This window comes from Rutilus rutilus (genome assembly GCF_951802725.1).
Source record: "Rutilus rutilus genome assembly, chromosome: 25".
NCBI classification, from domain to species: Eukaryota; Metazoa; Chordata; class Actinopteri; order Cypriniformes; family Leuciscidae; genus Rutilus; species Rutilus rutilus.
This window is the reverse complement of record NC_140229.1, coordinates 27,843,739-27,865,496: the sequence shown is the minus strand read 5'-3', so window position 1 is coordinate 27,865,496 and position 21,758 is coordinate 27,843,739. Positions and strand designations below refer to the sequence as shown.

At 40.3% G+C, this 21,758-nt stretch overlaps 1 protein-coding gene across 2 annotated transcripts; it reads left to right on the top strand.

Moving 5' to 3' along the window:
• The first annotated feature begins 990 nt into the window (after nt 1–990).
• lmnb1 (lamin B1) lies at nt 991–21,270 on the top strand. 2 transcript variants are annotated; one of them, XM_084399954.1, is made up of 12 exons: nt 991–1,050; nt 1,332–1,700; nt 7,460–7,616; nt 11,231–11,356; nt 15,273–15,443; nt 15,596–15,721; nt 16,425–16,645; nt 19,294–19,519; nt 19,621–19,725; nt 19,849–19,968; nt 20,066–20,164; nt 20,268–21,270. In XM_084399954.1, exons 2-12 carry the CDS (start codon nt 1,339–1,341, stop codon nt 20,307–20,309), a joined length of 1,755 nt encoding a protein of 584 aa, XP_084256080.1. In that variant the 5' UTR covers nt 991–1,050; nt 1,332–1,338; the 3' UTR covers nt 20,310–21,270. The 2 variants fall into 2 exon arrangements, with proteins under 2 accessions (XP_084256080.1, XP_084256081.1); XM_084399955.1 differs by having other exon boundaries at nt 1,011–1,188.
• Nucleotides 21,271–21,758: the final 488 nt, after the last annotated feature.

Here is a 21,758-nt window from a genome sequence, read left to right as displayed (position 1 = left end):
TTACATATAGTCATTTCAATTGAGTAAGGTGAATATATCATGTACTGTATCCACTGCAAGAATAGTATTGTACTGAATATTGAATTGTGGGCTACTGAATGTCTTTATACACTAGCAGTCCAACTGCTAAAGCCAAAACTCTTAATGAAAAGCATGTTACAGTACACTCAAATACTGTAAGTTGTGCAATGGCAAAATCTAGGTCAATGAGAGATTGATTCTGCTTCGGCATCATGTCCTCCTGCTGGCTCTGGCCTGAGGACTTCATCCACAGCACAGGCTAGAGAAAACCCTCTAGTCTGACAGATCCAGCCTTGAAAACACTCTTTCTCATCCTCATCGTCCACCACCAATTTTATGTCCTCTTCTCCCTCTCAGACTGTTTCCATCTATTGTTCGTATTGAACTGGCTCATATTTTATACAGTTGGTTTGATCACAACATTAGAAACAAGAGTGTACAATTTTGAATCGTTGTGTGTAAAATGATGACAACTGTGTTTTATTTGTGTTTAACTTTTGCCTCTTGTCTTTAGAGTTTTGCAAAAAGAGTGCATGAGATTTGCAGATAGTGTCTAACTGCCTTCACTTGTTTAAGAGTAATTTATTCAACAAATTGGTTTAGGCTATAGTGAGAATTTGGTTCAGAGAATGGGGTTTAGTGTATTAGCAATTGTGAAAAACTAATACTACTTAAGCAGAAAAAAAAAACAATTTAAACCTGAATCAAACAGCGAAGTGTCAGTCATAATTGTGTGTATCGTCTGGTCATTAATATCTGATTCAAGCATGATCACAAAAGAAAAGGCAGACTACATGAAATGTTTATTGATTGTTGTGTTGTTTACAGTCGCTGGAACTGGAGGACGAGCACGTGCTAGTGATGTTACTTTCAGCGCGTTTTTGTGCGGTTTGAATTTTGTCTCAAATGCACCGTTGAACCCCTGATGACGTGGCGGTTGCCGATTGAGTGTCCGTGGTCACGTGTCAGCGTGGTTCTGATGAGCGGCCATATTAGTTCAGTTCATTCTATCACGCGACCGGGCTCACGGTAAGACGCTCACACACATATTTATTATTTCATATTATACACTGGTGTCGATGTAGGACACTGCCGTGTTTAAAGCAGCTCTTGTAGAATTACACCCTGTTCCCTCGGAGCGTTGTTTCTATACTTTTCATTCAGAAGGTAAACCGTTTTTGTCGTGCTCATAATCATTAGCATTGTTCGGGTGTTTATAATTGAAGTTAAACCATGTTCTTCTGCTCGCTGAGCCGAGGAGTGACCATAGTTCATCATTCACGCTGACTCTTGTTGTGTTGTAAATGCAGCTGAAGCATGGCGAGCGCGGCGTGTACCCCGGCCGGGCAGCAGCCGTTGTCCCGCGGCGGCGGCGCGACTCCTCTGAGCCCCGCGCGGATCTCCAGGCTGCGGGAGAAGGAGGACCTGCAGCAGCTCAACGACCGGCTGGCGGTGTACATCGACACGGTGCGCGGCCTGGAGACCGAGAACAGCACGCTGCAGCTGCAGATCAACACGCGCGAGGAGGAGCGTGCACGCGAGATCTGCGGGGTCAAGGCGCTCTACGAGACCGAGCTTGCGGACGCGCGCACGGCGCTGGACCAGACGGCGCGGGAGCGCGCGAAGCTGCAGATCGAGCTGGGCCAGATCGGGAGCGCGCACGAGCAGCTACAGCAGACGTGAGACACTATATTCAAACTTCAATCTCATTTCTCTCTCTTACTGTATAATTGTGTTTTATGGGCATTTCATCTATTTTGCTTTTGCTTAAAAATACACCAAAAATTGGAGAAACTATAATGTATGGTAATTTTTTTTTTTTATTATTATTTTTTTTATCTCGGGGATAGCATTTACCTGTACTTTGAGATGCACCAAAAGAAGAATTACTTGGCAAAAACTGTCAATTCTGGATGTACTTAACTGAAAATTACTTGTTTTTTAAAAACTTTTTTTTTTTTTTAATTTACATTGGACTCTTTAAATTTAATTAAATTTTACCTAAACATCGAAAGGTAACACTTTACAAAAAGGTTAATTTATTAAACCTTAATGTACTAACTAACAATGAGCAATACATTTGTTACAGTATTTATTAATCCTAGTGTTATAAAATTCAACTCGTTATCTTTTCGGCAAGATTAATTGATATTTGATTAATAGATGTATTGGCCGATTCCGGTTTTGTGCCGATGATATTGTGCATCCCTAATGACAATACTATAACAAATTTTTAAATATATTATAACTAAAATGATATAATACGTCTTTAATAGGTTTGAACACTGCACAATAATCAGTCATCTGTGAAAATCAAAAGCAGTTGAAAACACTGACTTAAAACTTATTAAACAAGAAGGTTTGATACTTTTAGTTTTTTCACTACCATTAATGTATGGACCGCAAGATTCAGCCCTCGTCGTCTCTGCAACGTGCCTTTCTTTATCACCAACTCCATCTTTGCTTGCAAAATGATAGACAATGGTTCTCATTTCTTGTGATTAAAATTAATTAAATAAGTAAATGAATGATCAAATAAGTAAACTATCCAGCCCTGTGCGGGGATCCCCAGGCTGACGCTGACCATGGAGTGTGTCGGCCAGCAGCAGGTCCTCTAGCCCAGAGCATCATGTGATGGCGCTCAGTGGATGTGTGTGAAGCTCTGGACCAGATGAGAAAGGAAGGGGGTTTTAAATGGTTCTCCAATTTGCGTTGTTATTTTTATAATTGGTGTATATTTTCCTGTATGTATTGTTGAAATTATTATTATTATTTTTTTTTTTAATCAGGGTCACAAAGGCCTGTCGGCTCACTCTTTTTATTTCTAGTATCTTGTATTTTGTCTAGGGCTGTCAAAATTGCTCAAAAATGACGTTCGAATATTCCCTCTAAAAAACACACGAATATTCGAACATCTGGTTGCGCATTACGTCAATAACAGGACAAATTAATACAAAGAGACAAAACTACTTGTATAGGTAGTTATTTAAGTTTAAACATATTTGACAACGTATTACCTACACAAAAACAAGTAAATCACCTAATGGCCAAGACCGCAGACCTCACTCTCGCTCGCTCACTCACACTCGCAGGCACTCTCTCTCGCCCTCACGCTCATGCTGCGTTCACACCAAACGCGAATAGAGCGTCTGGCGCGAGTGATTTCAATGTTAAGTCAATGTAAAGACGCGTCTGGGGGTCTTGCGGCGAGAATGAGGCGTCATGCGCGAATGGATTGAAAAATGTTCAAGAGTCCAACTAGACGTGGTAGACGCGAATCCGACATTGAACGCTCCGAGCGAGCTGTGCTGTGGTAAACATAGAACTTTTCCTTGACATGAAACGGTAAATAATCAAACCAGTGTAAGCCTGCAGTGCATGAAACTGCTGTATCTAACCTACCTTATTCATGCAATATCTATTCAGTCAGTACAGTAGCCTACACTATAGTAATGTTTCTGTTTAACGTTAACGCTTCTTCCTGTGACCTGTCCCCACTCGCAAAGCAGACAGCCGCGCCTCTGCTACCGCGGGCGATTTTCCACATTCGAATATTAATTTTCACATTCGAAATTCTGTTTTTTAAAACTATTTGAATATATATTTGAATTTAGAATATTCGTTGACAGCCCTAATTTTGTGTCTGTGTTGAATTGGTCTCACACTAACAGCAGTTTTGTGATGGTCGTGTTTGTTGTGAGACTCTTTAGTGAATCAGTTACAGGCTCACGTCATATACTCATCTTGTGAATGAGTGTTTGTAGTGCACTAGTGCAGTGTTGTACAGCTGTCTGGGTTGCACGTAGTGTTTGGTTTAGTTTTCCTTGTTTGTCCATCAGTGTTGTGATGTGCATGTGTCTGATTGACAGGAGCAGCAGTTGGTGTGTTCAGTGTTTCTCTCAGTGCTCAGACTGAAGCATCTCATTGGCGTGTAGCAGCTGGAGGAGGTGAATGTTCACCAGCTGTTTACTGGTCTCCCAGTGAAGCAGCTCTTTGTTTCCAACTTTTTCTCTGGACTGAAGCACATTAGATGCGTGTAGCACATGTTAAGATTATCAGAAACTCATGAAGTGAGAGCTCGTGTCCTCCAGATGCTCTCGGCTGTGTGTGAGGCGTTCCTCTCATTCCTCACATTCCTCAGTTCCTCCGGAGAAGGAGACCGCTCAACACTAGTGTTGCTTGAAGACCTGTAAGCACACACTGTTCCTCAGGCTTCAGGACGCTCTCTCTCTGGTTGAGCGATGTTGAATTACATCTTTTCATTAGAAGGACATTTGTTCAACATGTATTTTAACATGCATCTTGATCCCTAGCTGTGGGGCCAGTGAGAGCCAGCGCTACCAATGAGCTGACCGCAACAACAGCCTCTGATCTCGAGCCACAAAGCCAAAATCAAGCTGTTCGATCAGTTCAGTTTATTTCTTAAGCACATGTAATGACAGCAACGAGGTGCTGTACAATACAAAATAAGACCATAAGATGACAGATGAACAAAACAAGACATTACAATGTATTATAAGCCAACAAAAAGATATGTTAAGACTAGATTTGAATGCAGATAAGGTAGAAGCGGCCCTAATGTGGTTTAGAGGGCTTTTCCATGAAGTGGGACGAGCCACAGAATAAGCTCGGTCACCTGGGATTTGGAGTAAGTGTTGATCTTCAGACCTTAGGCTTCGTGAGGGATTATAGTGGTGTAGTAAAACAGACAGAAAGCTCTGCGCTTGATTATGTAGAGATTTATAGACCAGTAATAGGATTATAAACTCAGTTCTATAATTAACTGGCAACCAATGTAAATCTTTCAGAAGGGGAGTGACATGCGTACGTGTTTTACATCCTTTCAGAAATCGTGCAGCTGCAATTTGAACGACTTGTAAATGAGAAATTTAAAAATTAGAAATAACATAGTAGATGGAGTTGCAATAATCCAGCCTAGTCGTAATAAAAGCATGGATTGCAACTTCCAGAGACTTCTTGGATAGAAATGGCTTAATTTTAGCAAGCAAGCGGAGATGAAAGACTAGAACTAATTAGTGTTGTCACGATACCAAAATTATTGTTTCGATACCGATACCAAGTCAAGTATTGCGATTTCGATACTTTTTCGATACTTTTCCTGAAAAGGGAGAAACACTCTCAAATATCATTGCTGTGCTTTATTTTAAAACCGGGACAACATTCTAATCATATAACACACCAATAAATGAACATATGAACAGCAAATATATTAAACATTTGAACAAAATATGAAATATCAAAACATAAAAAATTAATTAGAGCAATGACATTCAAGGTAAAAATAAAAATAAAATTTAGCAGCATTATCTCATTTATCATAAGAAACATAAGAGTTACCAGTAATAACTTTATCTTGATTCTGAACTTTGAATAAAAATATGAACAGCGATTATATTAAACAATGTTTAATATTGGTAACATATGATAAGCCTCATTGGTGATATATTTGACATATGGGGAGAGAGTTGTGGAAGGCCTATACTTCATGTTAAACATAAATATATAGCAGCAAAGACAACGTCGGCAGTGTTGATGCACTTGACGGCAAAATAGGCTGCAGAATATTTCGTTCTGTATTGAGAGGTGCAATATTTGAAAATCAATAATATTTTTTTTAATTACATTTATATTGTATTTATGTCAAAACCTAGAGACTTTCAAACATCAAAATGTAATTTATTAATATGTATTCGTGTCAAAATGACATAGAAACATCTTTCCCTATTCTATTTTGCCTGGAAACGCTTGCGTGTCGCGTGAAAAATAGGCGTCGGTTCTATTTCTGGCATGCATGGGTTTTCCGCGCGTCTCGAGCTGCGCCTGAGACGCATGTGTCACGCAGGCAGTTAAATATTTTATTTCGCAGGCCGAAATAAAAACGGACACGCCACGCAGCCAGTGTGTCGCCGGCCTTACAAATCTGGAACGCGGTCATTCTTAGAAGTATCGATACTAATACATTTAGGAATCGAGACGTTTTTAATTTCCGATTTACTTTTGAAGTATCGGTGCACCGTGCAACAGAGCAAGGTAGGCAAAGTACTTCCATATGTCACTCCTCGCGTCATCTTTTTCTACGATGTGGACCACTTGTGCTCGCACATGCAGCCATCTCGCTGTAGTGTTTTGTCACATGACACTGACAGCGGCAGCTTCTTTGCTGCGTGCTTCAGGAAAAAAAAAACAGACGTCCAGATAGGTAGATTTTTTTTTTTAAGTATCGATACTGATAAATTTAGGTATCGTGACGTTTTTAATTTCCGAGTATCGCGATACTTTTGAAGTATCGGTACACCGTGCAACACTAGAACTAATCACAGAGCTAATATGTTTATTAAACTTAAGGGAATCGTCAAACTCCACACCCAAATTCCTCACAACAGAAGAAACAAAAGGTTGTAGATATCCAAGATCGATCTTGTTACTTCCTGGAGAAAGAGGGGCCAAAAACAATTAGGCTACCTCTGTTTTATCTGCATTCAAAAAAAGGACATTTTTAGAAAGCCAACATTTAACCTCATCCAAACAGGCAAATATGGAGTTGGAGCACTCTGTGCCGAGCCACGGGCTGCAGTGATGCGCGGATCGCGGTTATATCCGCGGGCGCTGCTGATAATTGCGGATCGGGTGGGTCAAGTAATAAAAATAACATTCTGATTAATTTCGTGTGGGTTGCAGGTGGATGTAAGTCATTATTAACGAAAATATTAACTCCATTCTCTAAAATATGAGCATTTTTTTTCCCGCCAGGCACTAATTTGCACTCTTTAAGATATAGTCTATGCTGCGCGGGGTCCGCTTTAGAGCAGGTCTGAGGGTGAAGTACAAAAGAATTAAAAACAAAAGGAAGGAAAGAAAGAAAAGTACCGTGTGGGAGTGTGTGACAGAAACAGTGATGTTCCAGTTTAAGTTTCAAGGGAGTAAAGCCTGTTTATGCCACTAAGAAAATGAAATTCTGTAAAATTTTGTTTTAAAGAAATGTTAATTTAAAAGCAGTGCTCATTCATCAGTGTATTATGTTACCATTAGAGATGCGCACATCAGCCGTCGCCGAGTCCGCTGTTGAAGGTGACGATCATCCATTTACGCTCCATCCATCACGCTTAACACAACAGAAGAATTGTTTGTTTGTTTTAGAGACAATACAGCTTTTTGATAAAGCTCTAATTGGTTTCCTTTTGAAATGTTTCAACTTAAATTTGTAAACGGCAAAATAGATCTATGAATGTGTGTGCGTGTGTGTACAGAAATATTGTCAATCGGTTTTTTTTTTTTTTTTTACACATCGAAACCGCATTATAGTTTAGACAAACGATATTGCGACGTACTGACGTGCACACAGTAGTCCTCGGCGCAGTCACCTGACACACGAGAAACGGTCTCCAGCCTCTGATGGTGTGTGTTGTGTTTGTCACAGATGTGCTAAGAAGGACGCGGACCTCGCTGGCGCTCAGGCCCGACTGAAGGAGGTTGAAGCCCTGCTGAACTCTCGAGAGGCGGCGCTGAACACTGCGGTGTCCGAGAGGAAGACCCTGGAGAACGCCCTGACAGACCTGCAGACCCGCGTACAGGAGGTACATGAGGCGCACACACATGAAGCATGGAGGATAATGGGTCTAGAGCTACTAGGGCTGTCAATTTACACACATTCCAATGATCAATCATGTGTAAATTAATGATCAATCAATTGTTAGCCTTAATACTGCAGCGGCATATAGCCAACAGCATGACAGGGCGTGCTAATGCTCAAAACGACATGTTCCTCACCAAATGAATGAGAAGGGGGTTTTAGTCTAAATAAAGGGCTATTAGGATTGAAAAATGAATCGATGTGATTGATCATTTAAATTACTTATTTAAAGGAGTCATAATGTTGTGTTACCTTGGATACCCAAATGCTCTATTATAGTATTTTAGGCACTTCTAAAAAAGAAAAGTGGAAAAAAAATCAACACAGAGCCCCTCAGACCCTTATTTCTAAAGGCATTATTGTCTCGCGAGATCTGATGCGATGTTTTGGCTGTCGTGGACGGTCATTATAATAATGCAAATGAGGGGCGCGTTGATTGGTTGCAGGAATGTATTTTACTACTTCCAAGCGGTACAAAAACATAGACAAAATACTGCAATAGCTCAATAAATGTGACGGTACTTATTGTTAGTGAAATTGTAATCACAGCCAAAGAAAAAAGAAAAAATACACCATTGCCAGATACATTCTTACAGAAGCCCCACTAACTGAAAGCTATTTTCAAACTGCATGTTTTGCATGAGTTTGGCTAATAATGTTTAGTGGTATATTGTTTTCATACTTGCATTTAAACAGTTTTAGCCACTGAGCATGGACTCCTGTACCGTCACTACTGTAGCTGCTAGTGTAAAACAAAGTGGAAAGATGTGGCTAGCATTCGTAGAGTCCATTCCCCGTGTTTACCTCGAAGGTAACGTTACATACAATAGCCGCATTAGCAGTTAGCTGCTATTTGTTAACCACAGTAGAGCAATAAAAACACAGTCTTACCTTTTCAATTTCTGGCAAGTCCCTGATGGTTGGGATGGCACCTTTTCCCAAACGGAGCTTCGAGGCCAAGTTCGCCTGATACTGCCCCAAATTTGTAAAAGATTCCGGTGTAAAATGTTTAGCACACACACCTAACGATACGCCACTTGAAAGAGTTGTTGGGACAGCGTCATTAAAAATGAATTTCCTCCACTGTTCCCTGATAGTTTCGTCCGTTTTTGGTAGATAAAACACATTTGCATGTTGTTTGTGGCAGTCACCCACAGAGCATCTCAGGTGTGCACTCGGTTTCTCCATCTTTCTCGAGTCAACTAAACTGAATCTGAGGGGGAGAGGGGCGGGCTTCCCGCGGCATAGGTTTGCGGTGTCCATATTTGGTATATCCTCCCCCGTCTTGACGTCAAGAAGGGGAAGAAATCAAAATCTCGTTTTTTCGTGCGCGTGCACGTGGCCTTTTTTACAAACCCCGAGGTAAACAAACGCTTCACTTTTAAATATCGGCTTCCCGGCCAGTGTATAATCATTATGCAATCATAACATACATTGATTCTCGTGGAAAAGTGAAATTTCTACATTATGACTCCTTTAATAATGAAATATAACGACTAATACAACGTGTCACCAACGTGTGAGTCCGGTGAGTGCTAGTTAAAATGTAACTCCTGTTCTGGAGGCGCTCTTCCTGGAACAGCACTGAAACATGCCAACTACACCCAATGAATTCACAACAATTTATTACAATATTGTTCTCATTAACGTAACATAAATGGTACAGTCCAAATCATAGTTACTATTAGTGGTGCATTGCTGCTAGAGCTGTGTGCACTGAAGAGCTGAATGAACACTGGTAAAATGGAGCACTTTGCTAGCGCGTTATTTAACTCAATGAAACACATCTTATATGAGATTAATCAGATGTATACAAAACACAATATTACAAATTAGATCTGCACAAAATGATGCGAATGCACAAGTGAACTTGAACTAAGTTATGTGCTTGTCAGAATGTGTAACTCCTGTTGTGATAACCAAGTAATTCACCATTTATTATAATAGTGTTCTCTTTATAATGTTATGTAATGTGGCATTCAATCATAGTCATTAGTCGTGCATTAGGGCTGCACAATTAATCGAATTTCTAATCGCGATTACGATTACGGATGCCACGATTACGTAATCGTTCAAAACCATTACATTTACAAGGTTACCATTACAAAAAAAGCCAAGCTTGCGAATTGAAATCAAACTGAAATTTGTATTAATGCCCATCCCTAATCGTCATGCTCAATCCGAGAGCTCAAGTGAATGGTGCTCATCATAGACCATTTTTTACATCCAAACTAGGGCTGTCGCGGTGAAGGAATTTCCCTTGCGGTAATTTTGAGTGGCTCAATAGCACGGTATGCGGTATTATCGCCATTTATTTTTATTTATTTATTTATTTGTTGCTATATAAATAGGTTTTACCATGTGGTCAGCATGCACAAATAGTAGTAGCCTACATTTTCAGTAACCGAAACTAAACAGCATCTCTGCGCATTGAAAAGCTGTCAATCAGCGCGCATTACATTGTTACGGCAATGGACTGTCTTTGAGTGAATCATTAAACCGTTCATTCAACGAACACGTTCAAAAACGCTGATTCTTTAAAAGATGGTAATGAAACAAGTTGTTAAGCTCCACTTTTCAAGGCTGAGCTGACCAGCAATGCGTCGCATGGGTAACGCTGAAGCTGGCGCTTAAATGGCATTGATTCAATGCGTGACTCGCTGCTTTTTGATTCCCACGGCTTCCTCGTGCTGTGGAATGCTGACCAGCGCTGTCGCTGTTGCCATTCATGGTAAATCCCCTTAAACGTTAAGAGGATGACACGACAAATTTCGCTTTCCTTGGACACGGAAAGCTTTTCACGCATATATATGACTTGACCTCAAAGACAGACGCAGGTAATCGCACGCGCACAGTCGATCTCTCTCATTCACTGTCTGTTAACTGTATTACTTAATTTAATACTGTGAAGCTGCTTTGATACATTCTGTATTGTGAAAAGCGCTATGCGAATATACTTGACTTGACTTAAGTCTTAAGTGCAAATCAATGAAGTCTCTGTACAAATCACCATGATAAAAAGTCTTGTTATCATTATTAACTTATTTAACATTCAATACACATGCACAAAGTTCAAAACAAGAAGGGTATAGCCTTATGAAAAAAGAAAACATGTGAATATCGTGGTTGCTACAGTTGTTGTATTATAGTTGCATTCCTCTGCGGTTGGCTTCTCAGTAGCGCGGTTTTACAATTTTGCGGTTATCGCGACAGCCCTAATCCAAACTCCACATTCGCAGGGCTCCACATGACCCCAGCCGGCGAGTAAGGGTCTTCTCTAGGGGAACGATCAGGCATTTTCAGAATGTATTGTACTTTTTAACTGCAAATGCCTTTGGTAATACTTGGTCGTATTATATGTGTACTGTATAAGGTGGCAAACATCACCCACATCCGCACAAAAACGCACTCTGGGATTGTCAAAATTATTCTACTATTTTGCAGAGTCACTTCAGAAGGTTTATTGTTTCATGACTTTCCAGTATACATGTTTCCATTGACATTGCCAACGTAGTCGTGTGTGTGAGTCAGTCAGTGATGAAGTGTGTTTGTGTTCAGCTGGAGGGCGGGCTGAGCTCAGCTAGGAAGCAGCTGTCAGATGAAACTCTGCTGCGCGTGGATCTGGAGAACCGCTGCCAGAGCCTGGTGGAGGAGCTGCACTTCAGGAAGAACATGTTTGAGGAGGTCAGTGGCAGAAATGGCTAAATATATCCAATGCCTGAAAGATTCAAAAATAGTCTAATCTGTCCTCAGTATAGGGCTGTAATCTCCCAGTCGATTATTTGGTCGATACGTTCTGGCTCGACCAAAATTCTGATTGGTCGAATTTTTTTTTTTTTTTTTTTTTTTTTGTCGCGGTCATTTCATCAGTTTTGCCGCGTTCATTTCATCAGGTGGAAAGCACTAATTGCTAATGGGGGTGTTTTCAGAGCACCCCGGTTTCACAGGTAACAGTCTGTCTTCAGAACACCCCCCCCTGTTTTCACTTCTTTTGGATTAGCCCAACCCACTGGAGAAGAGAGACAGATTGAAGAAAGTAGGCTACTAGAAGGTTTGCTGAATATTATTTATTTAATTGTGAGAGCGTTTAATTCATAGTCAGTCAGTCCTCTTCTACCATGTCAACAGAGACATCGGCAGTGTGGCAGCATTTTTTTTAAAAGTTAATAATCTATATTCGTGTCTCAGCCGCGAAGCTGAGCTCCACAGAGCGGCTGCACTGAAATGATAGTTTCCGTCAGTTATTATACATATGACAAAAACAATTGTCTAAATTATGTTGCATATTCCTCAAAAGTTCTTGTGATGATATCACTAGTTGACAACATGGTTACTATTTTCGTAAATCATAGGCTCTGATATTGCGCAGGTGCACGTGATGCAACGCTGCCAGAGCCGACAGACTCGTGTGTCACACTCATTTCAGTGCAAAATAATTACGTCAAAAACGATTTAATACTGCAAATAGCCTACTAGTTTTTTATGTTTATTTATAATTCATTAGGCGGACAACAAGGCTACCAAGTACTGCGCAGCTAATTAATTTAACGTTTTTTTTCCTAACGTAATTTTTAGTCGATTTTTAGTCGAAAATTTCAGGACTTCAGTCGACCAAGATTTTCTTTGGTTGATTACAGCCCTACCTCAGTATGTGCATTCCTTATGATTTGGAAGATGGAGCACACTGTGATTAACTCGATAAATCCAACACACAGAAGTCCTAAATTAAGAGCTTCATTAGTGAAAGAAAATCCCAAGACTGGACACTCATTTATCAGTGAAAGAAAGAAAAAGGTCTGCGGTCTCTCACCCTTTTCAGTTGGACGTTTGTCACACACAGATTAAGTGATGGATCTATAATGAAGAACTGGATTGCTCATGACATCATAAATGAATCTTGGTCTAAACAAACAAAAGCATTAAAGGGACAATATGTAGCTTTTTAGGTATTTTATTATCTAAAATCAATATTTTTATTCATAAATATGCCCTCAATGGTGTACAAATACCTATGCCAATGATCAGACTAATCCTCGTAAACGAAGAATTTATTATCATTATATACATGGGACGGGTAGGTCCACGGAGGCTTCCATGTAGTTCCGCCATCTTGAAAAACTATAATAGCAGAGAGGGACAAAAAGTACTAGGCCAACGCGTTTCGTTCAGAGCCAGCGTCACGTGACTGAAGCCAGCAGAAGCGGAGGAGCAGAGCAGTGAGAGGCGCTTGTCACTGCCCCGGCAAGTTTAAAAGGATGCACTGCACGGTTATTTATACACCGTTCATTCATACATACATATGAGTCACAGGATAAGGAGTCCTCTTCATCGAAAAAGTCCAAAATAGACCGTAAAAGGAAACGTGAGCCGAGATTACAAAAACAAGGGTTAATGTCGGGATAGCTAATGCAGGAGAAAGCTTTCAAAAGAGATGCTGAAGTTGCCTGCTTTCTTCTCGACAGGTAAGTTAATGTTACGGTCTTAAGTACAAGCTTATTTTTCATTGCTTTGTGAACTTTATTATATAGACAGTAGAACATTTATAGTTATATCTATTTATCTATTCTATTCATAGTACGTTAAACAGGCTCTTTGATGAATAGCAGCTATTGAGTAAAGTAACGTTAGAGAAGGCACGGATGATGATGATGATGATATCTAACAATGCACGTACTTCAAAAATATAACGAATAAAGGCGGCATTACTACTAACTACCATAGTTAATGTTTTTCACAGTCAGTAATTTATACTGTAACATTCTTTTTTTCGTTGATTCAAGTTTCAGTTTGTTTTAAATAACAAACCTGTTCACCCGAAGGAAAACTCGAAGTGCTATTATAAGACATCCTGTCATAGCTTTTTAGTACATAACGGCAACTGTAGATGCAACGAGCATTTGGAAAAGTGAGGAGTGGGAGAGCATTATTCGTTTGAATGCAAAATACAGTTTCACCACTAGATGGGGGAAATTCCCACTTAGTGTCCCTTTAAATCATTCAGATGGGCTGAGTGAAACTGCAGATTCAGTCTCTGGCAGTAGATGGCTTTAATAAAGCATCAACAAACAAACAAAATGCTTGGGATGCGCCGATCCGATGCTCAGATACCACCATTCTTTGTCGGTCAAACAGGACCGATCCAAATCCGATATTGTGCGTATAGTATTCGGTGTTATTGTTAAGCCTCACAAAAGGCACAAAAACATTATAAAGCACCATCAACTTTTCGAAAAATTTTCACTAAATGTTTAGATTTAATAGTTATTGTGCACTCATGATTTTTCTAGATTAACTGTTGCTGCTGAATTTTCCACTAGTCAAGTCACCTTTATTTATACAGCGCTTTTACAATAGAGTGTTTCAAAGCAACTTTACAGAGATAACAGGAAAATAATGCAACAAAGTTTGTGTCTAGAAGAAAATAGCGTCACAGTCCAGCTTAAGTTCAGTGATGGTTCATTTTTGTTGTAAAGTTATTTAGGTCATATATGTATCTCTCTATCCATCAATCTGGAGAAAAGTGATGTCATCGTTCAGTTCTCATATAATGGTGTCAATGCAGGCAGATCAGTAATATCAGTATACCCAACTAAGCAAGCCAGAGGCGACTAGACGATAATCTAGTTTCTAATATTATTTTGTCATGGATTATGATCTTTTTTTTTATATTGTTTTTTTTTATATACAAGAGTAATTATCAGTTCAAATAATATTATTATTATTATTATTATTATTATTTTTTTTTTTTTTATAAAGGTGCATTGTGTAATATTTATGAGGATCTGTTGACAGAAATGCAAAATAATATACATAACTATGTTTTCAGTGGTGTATAAAGTCACCTTACATAATGAACCATTATGTTTTTATTACCTTGGAATGAGCCGTTTCTATCTACACACTCCGCCGGTCCCCTTACATTGAAATAGCCATTTTGCGCCACCATGTTTCTACATTAGCCCTAAACAGACAAACTACTACAGAGTGCGGTTAGTCACTAGCAAAATATTTGTGGTTTTATGTAACTGTGCATTGGACCAACAATAGGATTGATTTAGACTTTTGGTCGCAAGTGACGGTTTACTTTGCAGTGTGACGGATGAAAGATCATAACACCTCTGTCCTATTGACAATGCTGTATATTTTTGTCTCGGTCTGAATAGACGCATTAACAGCCGTTCATTGAATATTTTTTTTTATATATATATATTTATCGCACTGAATATTCATCTTGGTTTGAACAGGCCTTAATATGCTGATTTGGTGACGTAATATTTTCTTATCACAGTTGAAAACTTGTTTGTTCTTTGAAAAGACCGTTCAGAAGAACAGGATTTATTTGAAATGCACGTCTATTGTAACATGTATTGACTGTCACGATTGATCAGTTTAATGCTTACTGAAAAGTATTTTTCAAAATGAAAACTAGTGTACTTGCAACAGAGTATGTGACTGGAATGACTCACTTTAAGTTGTAGCTGCTAATAGACTTGGTCACAGTGAAGAGAGCGCAATCAGTTATTTTCATCTATTAACTGAACAGGATATTTCCCAGTGAAGTGCTTTGAACTGCAGCTGATATTTGTGTGATTGTTGACAGGAGATCAAGGACACGCGCCACAGACACGAGACCCGTCTGGTGGAGGTGGACTCGGGCCGGCAGATGGAGTTCGACTGTAAACTGGCTCAGGCATTTGCAGAAATGAGAGAACAACACGACGAGCAGATGAAACTCTACAAGGAGGAGATGGAGCAGACATACGTGGCCAAGGTGATCGCAGGCAGTTCAGTAGCACGTCCAAACAGATGTCTTGTGACCTCTCTGCACATGTGTGAAGAAGCGCTTCCTCAAGTTTCTGACTTCCTCTGAAAGCTTGTTTAGTTCCTCTTTGCCTTTCTCTGAGAGCTCTGAGTGTGTTTCAGCTGGAGAACGTGCGTCTGTCGTCCGAGATGAACAGCTCTTCAGCCAGTTTGGCCCGTGAGGAGCTGCGCGAGTCCACGCTGAGAGTCGAGAGTCTGGCCGCTCAGCTCTCTAACCTGCAGAAAGAGGTATGCGTCTGACCCGACCACACCAGCTTCATCTGCTCTATATTCAGACACTTTCCCACACGATTGGAGACCAAAGTCAAGTTGTTGCTCATCATTATACCTTGTGTTCACTTGTTATAGTGCTTGTTCGCTCTCTAAACTCAATTTCATTTAATCCTGTCTGACAATCTTCAGGAAGTGACATTTGTGATTGATGAGAGACCCGCACTGTTACTCTAGCTATACTTAACATCCTGTTACAGAGTTTGCACACGCTGTGCTGTTGAAGTGAAACTGAACATGGTTTAAATTACTCTTTGAATGTATTATAGTCAGAGCAGCAACAACTGATGATAAAATCGATAATTGATAATTAAAATAATAAAACTACGAATTTGATTGTCTGCCAGTGTCACTTTACAGTAGTGAATAACACATTTCTATGGACAAACACATATAGAAAAGAATATTGGTTACCAGTTTTGGTTACCAGTTTTGATTCCCATTGACTTCCATTGTAGGGTAAAAAAAAAACAGTTTGGTTTCCAGCATTTGGTTTCCACTGGCAGTTCTGTCTGGTTTCCACAGAAAAAGTCATAAGGTTGAGTAAATGATAAAGGAATAGTTCACCCAAAATGAAAAATCCTTTAAGTAATCATAATCAAGTTCCTATTTGATGTGCAGTTAGTTTTGATTACCTTGCTGTTTTGTTTGTCTTGAACAGGCGCGTGCGTGGCAGGATCACGTCAGTGAGCTGGAAGCGGCTCTGAGCCGAGAGAAAGATGTGAGCCGCCGGTTACTGGCAGAGAAGGAGTGTGAGATTGCTGAGATCAGGGCCAAGATGCAGCAGCAGCTAGACGAGTACGAGCAGCTCCTGGACGTCAAACTGGCGCTGGACATGGAGATCAACGCTTACAGGAAGATGCTGGAGGGAGAGGAGGAGAGGTGAATACGCCAACACTGCTCATGCAGATATATGGGCAACAGTCATGAATGTTAAAATCATCAAGAACAGTCTGTCAGCATGAGCTACCAGATTGTAGTGAATGTTAACAGCAAGAGAATGGTGTGTTTTTTGTTTTGTTTTGTTTTTACACCATATACAGGGTGGGCCATTTATATGGATACACCGTAATAACATGGGAATGGTTGGTGATATTAAAGTCCTGTTTGTGGCACATTAGTATATGTGAGGGGGCAAACTCCTCAAGATGGGTGGTGACCATCACATATACTAATGTGCCACAAACAGGACTTTAATATCACCAACCATTCCCATGTTATTACGGTGTATCCATATAAATGGCCCACCCTGTATGATGTTTTCTCACACACATACATCTGCATATCTGGAAGAAATATTCGGGGGGGGGTTTTGTGCCATTTTTAGTTTAAACAGTTCACAGGCACTCCGCGGGGTTTGTCGGATCAGTGTGTCCGTCAGAGCTTGTTTTCGCTGACTGAACCCGCTGAATCTGCCCTTTTCAGGTCGAGGAATGTCTGAAAAGTGATGTTCTGTTCTCTGGGGATTGTCCGCGTCTGTCGGTTTAGTGTGAATTGGCCTTAAGATTCAAGGAGCGTCATTAAACAGTAATTAACATACAGTACCATACAAGAACCAGGAAACTTAAATAAGCTACACTTCAGATACATCGCCAGATCTCCCGCATGTGAACAGTGTTGGCAGTATATTGATTAAGGCTGTTGCACAGTGATGAACACAGATCTGGTCAGTGAAGTGGTCATAAGCTGTGCTTTTTGTAAATAAAACACTGCTATTGACCAATCACCATTGAGGACCAGAACTGTTCTTTAATTAAAAAAAAAGATTAAAAAAAAAGAAGATATTACTTGGTCTAAACCAGGGGTTTTCAAAGTCTAAGACAGTGGGCCTCCCTTTTGACACAACTTACCCAATTGCGCCCCCTCATTAAAAAACAAACAAACAGCAATGTCAGACTCTTAACTCCTCACTTTTATCATTGTGTAAACATGAAATGTGCAGTTAAGGCCTCGTTTACACTGTCAGTGAAATGTGACCCAATTCCGAATTTTAATTTTTTACTTTATTTATTTTGCTCATAAGTGACACAGATCGGATGTGTTCTATGACCGTGTAAACAGGAAAAAACCGCATGCATTCGGATATTTCCAGATCGGTTTCAGGCCTCGTTCATATGTGGAAATAAATCAGATGTAAATCGGATATGTGCCAATGCGACTGTCATGTAAACGTTAACGGGCAGATCGGATTTTCTGAGGCATTACGTCTCCGCGGTTTAATGACGAGAGAAACCCCGACGCGCTTCTGCAAAGGGACGGATGGCCCGACGAAACGTCGTAGGAGAGGAATGTGGACACGTTGACACAACATATCATAGGTTGGCTTGCTCATCCTAAAATTTCGGACCGACCGCTCCTCGTTAAAGCCCGCCACAATATGCTGCCGCCAGTCCTGAGATCTCTCCGCACACAATAACTGAAGCATATGCAGAGGCTGCTGATGGCCCTTTTCGTCCTCCTCCGCCTCAATCATGGTGGTGTTTGGCGAATTTTAAGCATGCGCGACGTTTCAGATAGTATGGCAAGTGTAAACGCATGAATCGGATACAGTTGAAAGAACATGCAAATGGAGGGTAAATTGGGCATCAAGACCTGCAGTGTAAACGAGGCCTTATTTTCAGAATAATAACAATTTAACTTTTTAAATGTATTAATTTAAACTAATTATTAGACTATAATTTTTGAAAACCCCTGGTCTAAACTAATGGTCATCTTTGACGCTCTTCACCGAGTGGTTACACTGATATATATATATGTAAGAGAATTTTTTTTTGTCTTTTATCCGCTGAGAGTACGCCTGCTTTCAAACGCTCGTGTGTATCTGTGCAAGCACTTGAAGAGCACAAAGCCTCGTTTACAACATGTGTTTGAAGCGTTGATAAATTGTAGCCAATCACAGACATATATGTTGAGCATGTGAACACAATGGCCAATCAAAATGCTAGCGGGAAATGCTGGTGTCGTCACATTTTAAATATTTATTTTTTTAAATACCCAAGTCAGTATTTTTGACAACACTATTCCCAGGTTTATTTGCTGGGAAACGCTGAGATGTTCCCAGGTTTACATAAAAGAGGTTGGTAAATTTTTAAATGTACTAGGTTTATATAAAACAAGTCGATAAGCAGTTAAATCTGTCAGTTTACACACAAAGAAAAGTTTAAACTTTTAAAAAGTATAAGTGTAACATTTTTAATTTACTTGAAATGTTCAATTTGATTTACAGACTGAAAAAACGTTTTGTGCTGTTTTCTAACGGTTTGGACTTGAATGAAGAGAACCTGCACTTAACCTTTTCACAGGCGTTTTATTTTCACAGCAAGACAGATATGGTGATGTGTCAGCAATATATCAATTATCGCAGAATTGCTGTATCATGGTATTATCTGTATGGTGAGGTACCATCCTCAGCTCTTATCTTGGCAGAAGTTCTCGTTCACCTGATAGTTTGTTTCTATACATGGATGTTGATTAGCTTGAGCTTAATTGCTGATGGCGAGTTGATGCTAACAGCACGTCTCCTGTGTCAGGCTGAAGCTGTCTCCCAGCCCCTCGTCTCGAGTGACTGTGTCGCGGGCGTCCTCCAGTCGCAGTGTTCGCACCACACGCGGGAAGAGGAAGCGTGTGGACGTGGAGGAGTCCAAAGCTAGCAGCAGCGTTAGCATCGCTCACTCGGCATCTGCCACTGGAAACATCTGCATCGACGAGCTGGACGTGGATGGGAAGTTCATTCGCTTGCACAACAACTCTGAGCAGGTGCGTTTGACTCACACAAACTCATTCTTAACTTAATGCTCCTACATTGTTGAAGTTGGAAGTAAGTAACTTGAATGAAAGTTTTTGTCTGAATATTTCAGGATCAACCCATGGCAGGATTTCAGCTGATTCGAACTGTCGGTGATGTTTCTGCGGTGTATAAGTTCACTGCTAAATACACCCTGAAGGCTGGACAGAAAGTGACGGTACACATCTCATCTTCATAGATGTAATTACGAGTAAAGCCCATCACCTGACAGGCTGTCAGAGGGGGAATGTCAGCATATGCCTTCATACTCTGCTGTTGGGTCTTGTTTTGATGTGGTCAGATCTGGGCGTGTAATGCGGGCGTGAGCTCCAGTCCTCCTGCTGACCTGATCTGGAAGAGCCAGAGCTCATGGGGGAGCGGCGAGGACGTGAAAGTGCTTCTGCTGAGCCCAGACGGAGAGGTGAGACCCACCTGAGGTGTACCTCTTACTGCTCAACCAGGCATTGTTCATCGGTGGGCAGGGCTGGGTGTGTTCTGAAGTGTCCCTGTCCCTATAGGAAGTGGCTGTGAGGAGCACAGTGTTCAACACTGCAGTGGAGGAGGAAGAGGAGGAGGAGGATGCTGAAGTCATCGAGGAGCGTTTCTTTCACCAGCAGGTCTGATATCAAGCACACATCATCTTCATCACTACACACATCAAACCTCCTCGTCATCGTGTGTGTGAGGCTCTGCTCAGTGTTCCACTGTATGTTTTCACAGGGAGATCCACGTGCTGCCAAGAGAGGCTGTTTGGTCATGTGATCAACACTTCAGCCAATCAGAGCTGCCAGTTTAACCACCATAAAGCTTCCTGTGTGCTCGATTTTTCTGAGTGAGAGTTTTTTTTTTTTTTTTTACTTGTAAAATCTCACTTCAGTTTGTTTTTGTGAATGTTTATCAGCTTAAATTGAATGAACCAAATGCTTTTCTTTTCATGTGTGAGTTGTTTGAGGACGCTTTTCTGAACTCGTCCACATCGGATTCTGTGACTAACCCTTTTTTCTTTTTTTTTTATCATGTTTATATTTTATAAGATGGCATTTTAGGTCTTTTTATAGACAGTTTTTTATAATGGCTAATAGTTTTAGTAAAGTTCTTACAGACAGTAGACACATTTGCATGTTAGTTTGAATAATGTTGAAGTTTGTCATTGTATTTAAAGCAGCTGTTTGAGTAATTCACTACACGATCACAGGGCCTGAACGCCTCTTCAGCTCCACTAACCTGTCAACTGAACAATTACAAGTCATTATTTTTGTCACATTATTTTATTTTTTTTATGAGAAGTGACTTTTTTCCTCCAATGTAGGATCAGTGAATGTTTTCTGTATGCGAGGTGTCGGGTGTTTATGGGATGTGATGTACCAGCCAAGTCTTAAAGCGCTGCAGTTTTGTGTCAGCAGCGTTCATCTCTTTCACTCGAGTGCAGCTCGTCTCCTCCATAGAGGAGTGTGTCCAGCGGTGAAGACACTGCCTGCTGATAGGAGCAGTTATCAGTGTGCAAGCTATTAAACCTCAAGATTCAGTACTGTATTTTTAGGTTTTTTTTTTACAGATCAGGTTGTCAGAGCTAAGATGCTGAAGTTGTATTTTGTACTGCTTTTGTCTATTATCTAACAAACACTAGCCTTACACGTACATTGATTTAGCCTGTCACTTGCATGCTTTGTTTTGCTGCAGCCTTTATATTACAAACGATTGAATAAAGTGTTGATTGAATGTATTTTCAGGGTGTTCTCTTTCATTATGGTAATTGCAATCATCTGTGAAATTAAGTAGTAAAACTAAGCAGTGTCACGTTGTCAGAGACTATTGTGAGCTGTTCTCTGACTGGGAATTATGCATTTCTATGGCACCACTATCAATGTCTAGATGAATCTGCAGCGGTCAGGTGGTACAAGTAGGAGCTGTCAGAAAGGTCTCCGCTTACAAGCTGGAATTACGAGAACATGAACACTTTTTACAATTTGAAATCTCGTAATTATGGTAATTATATTACTCCTAATTACCTCAACTTAAAAAAAAAAACATTTTTCTAGCAAATGCTTTGAGGCAATAAGACAGTTGGCCACTTTAACTGGAAAACACAACTTCCTGCTGCTGCTACTACTTCCTACAGTGTTGGGGAGTAACAACTAGTTATGTGTAACAGAGTTATGCAATTTAATCCGTTAGTTACTGAGACTTAAAAAAAAACATTAATTAGTTGCT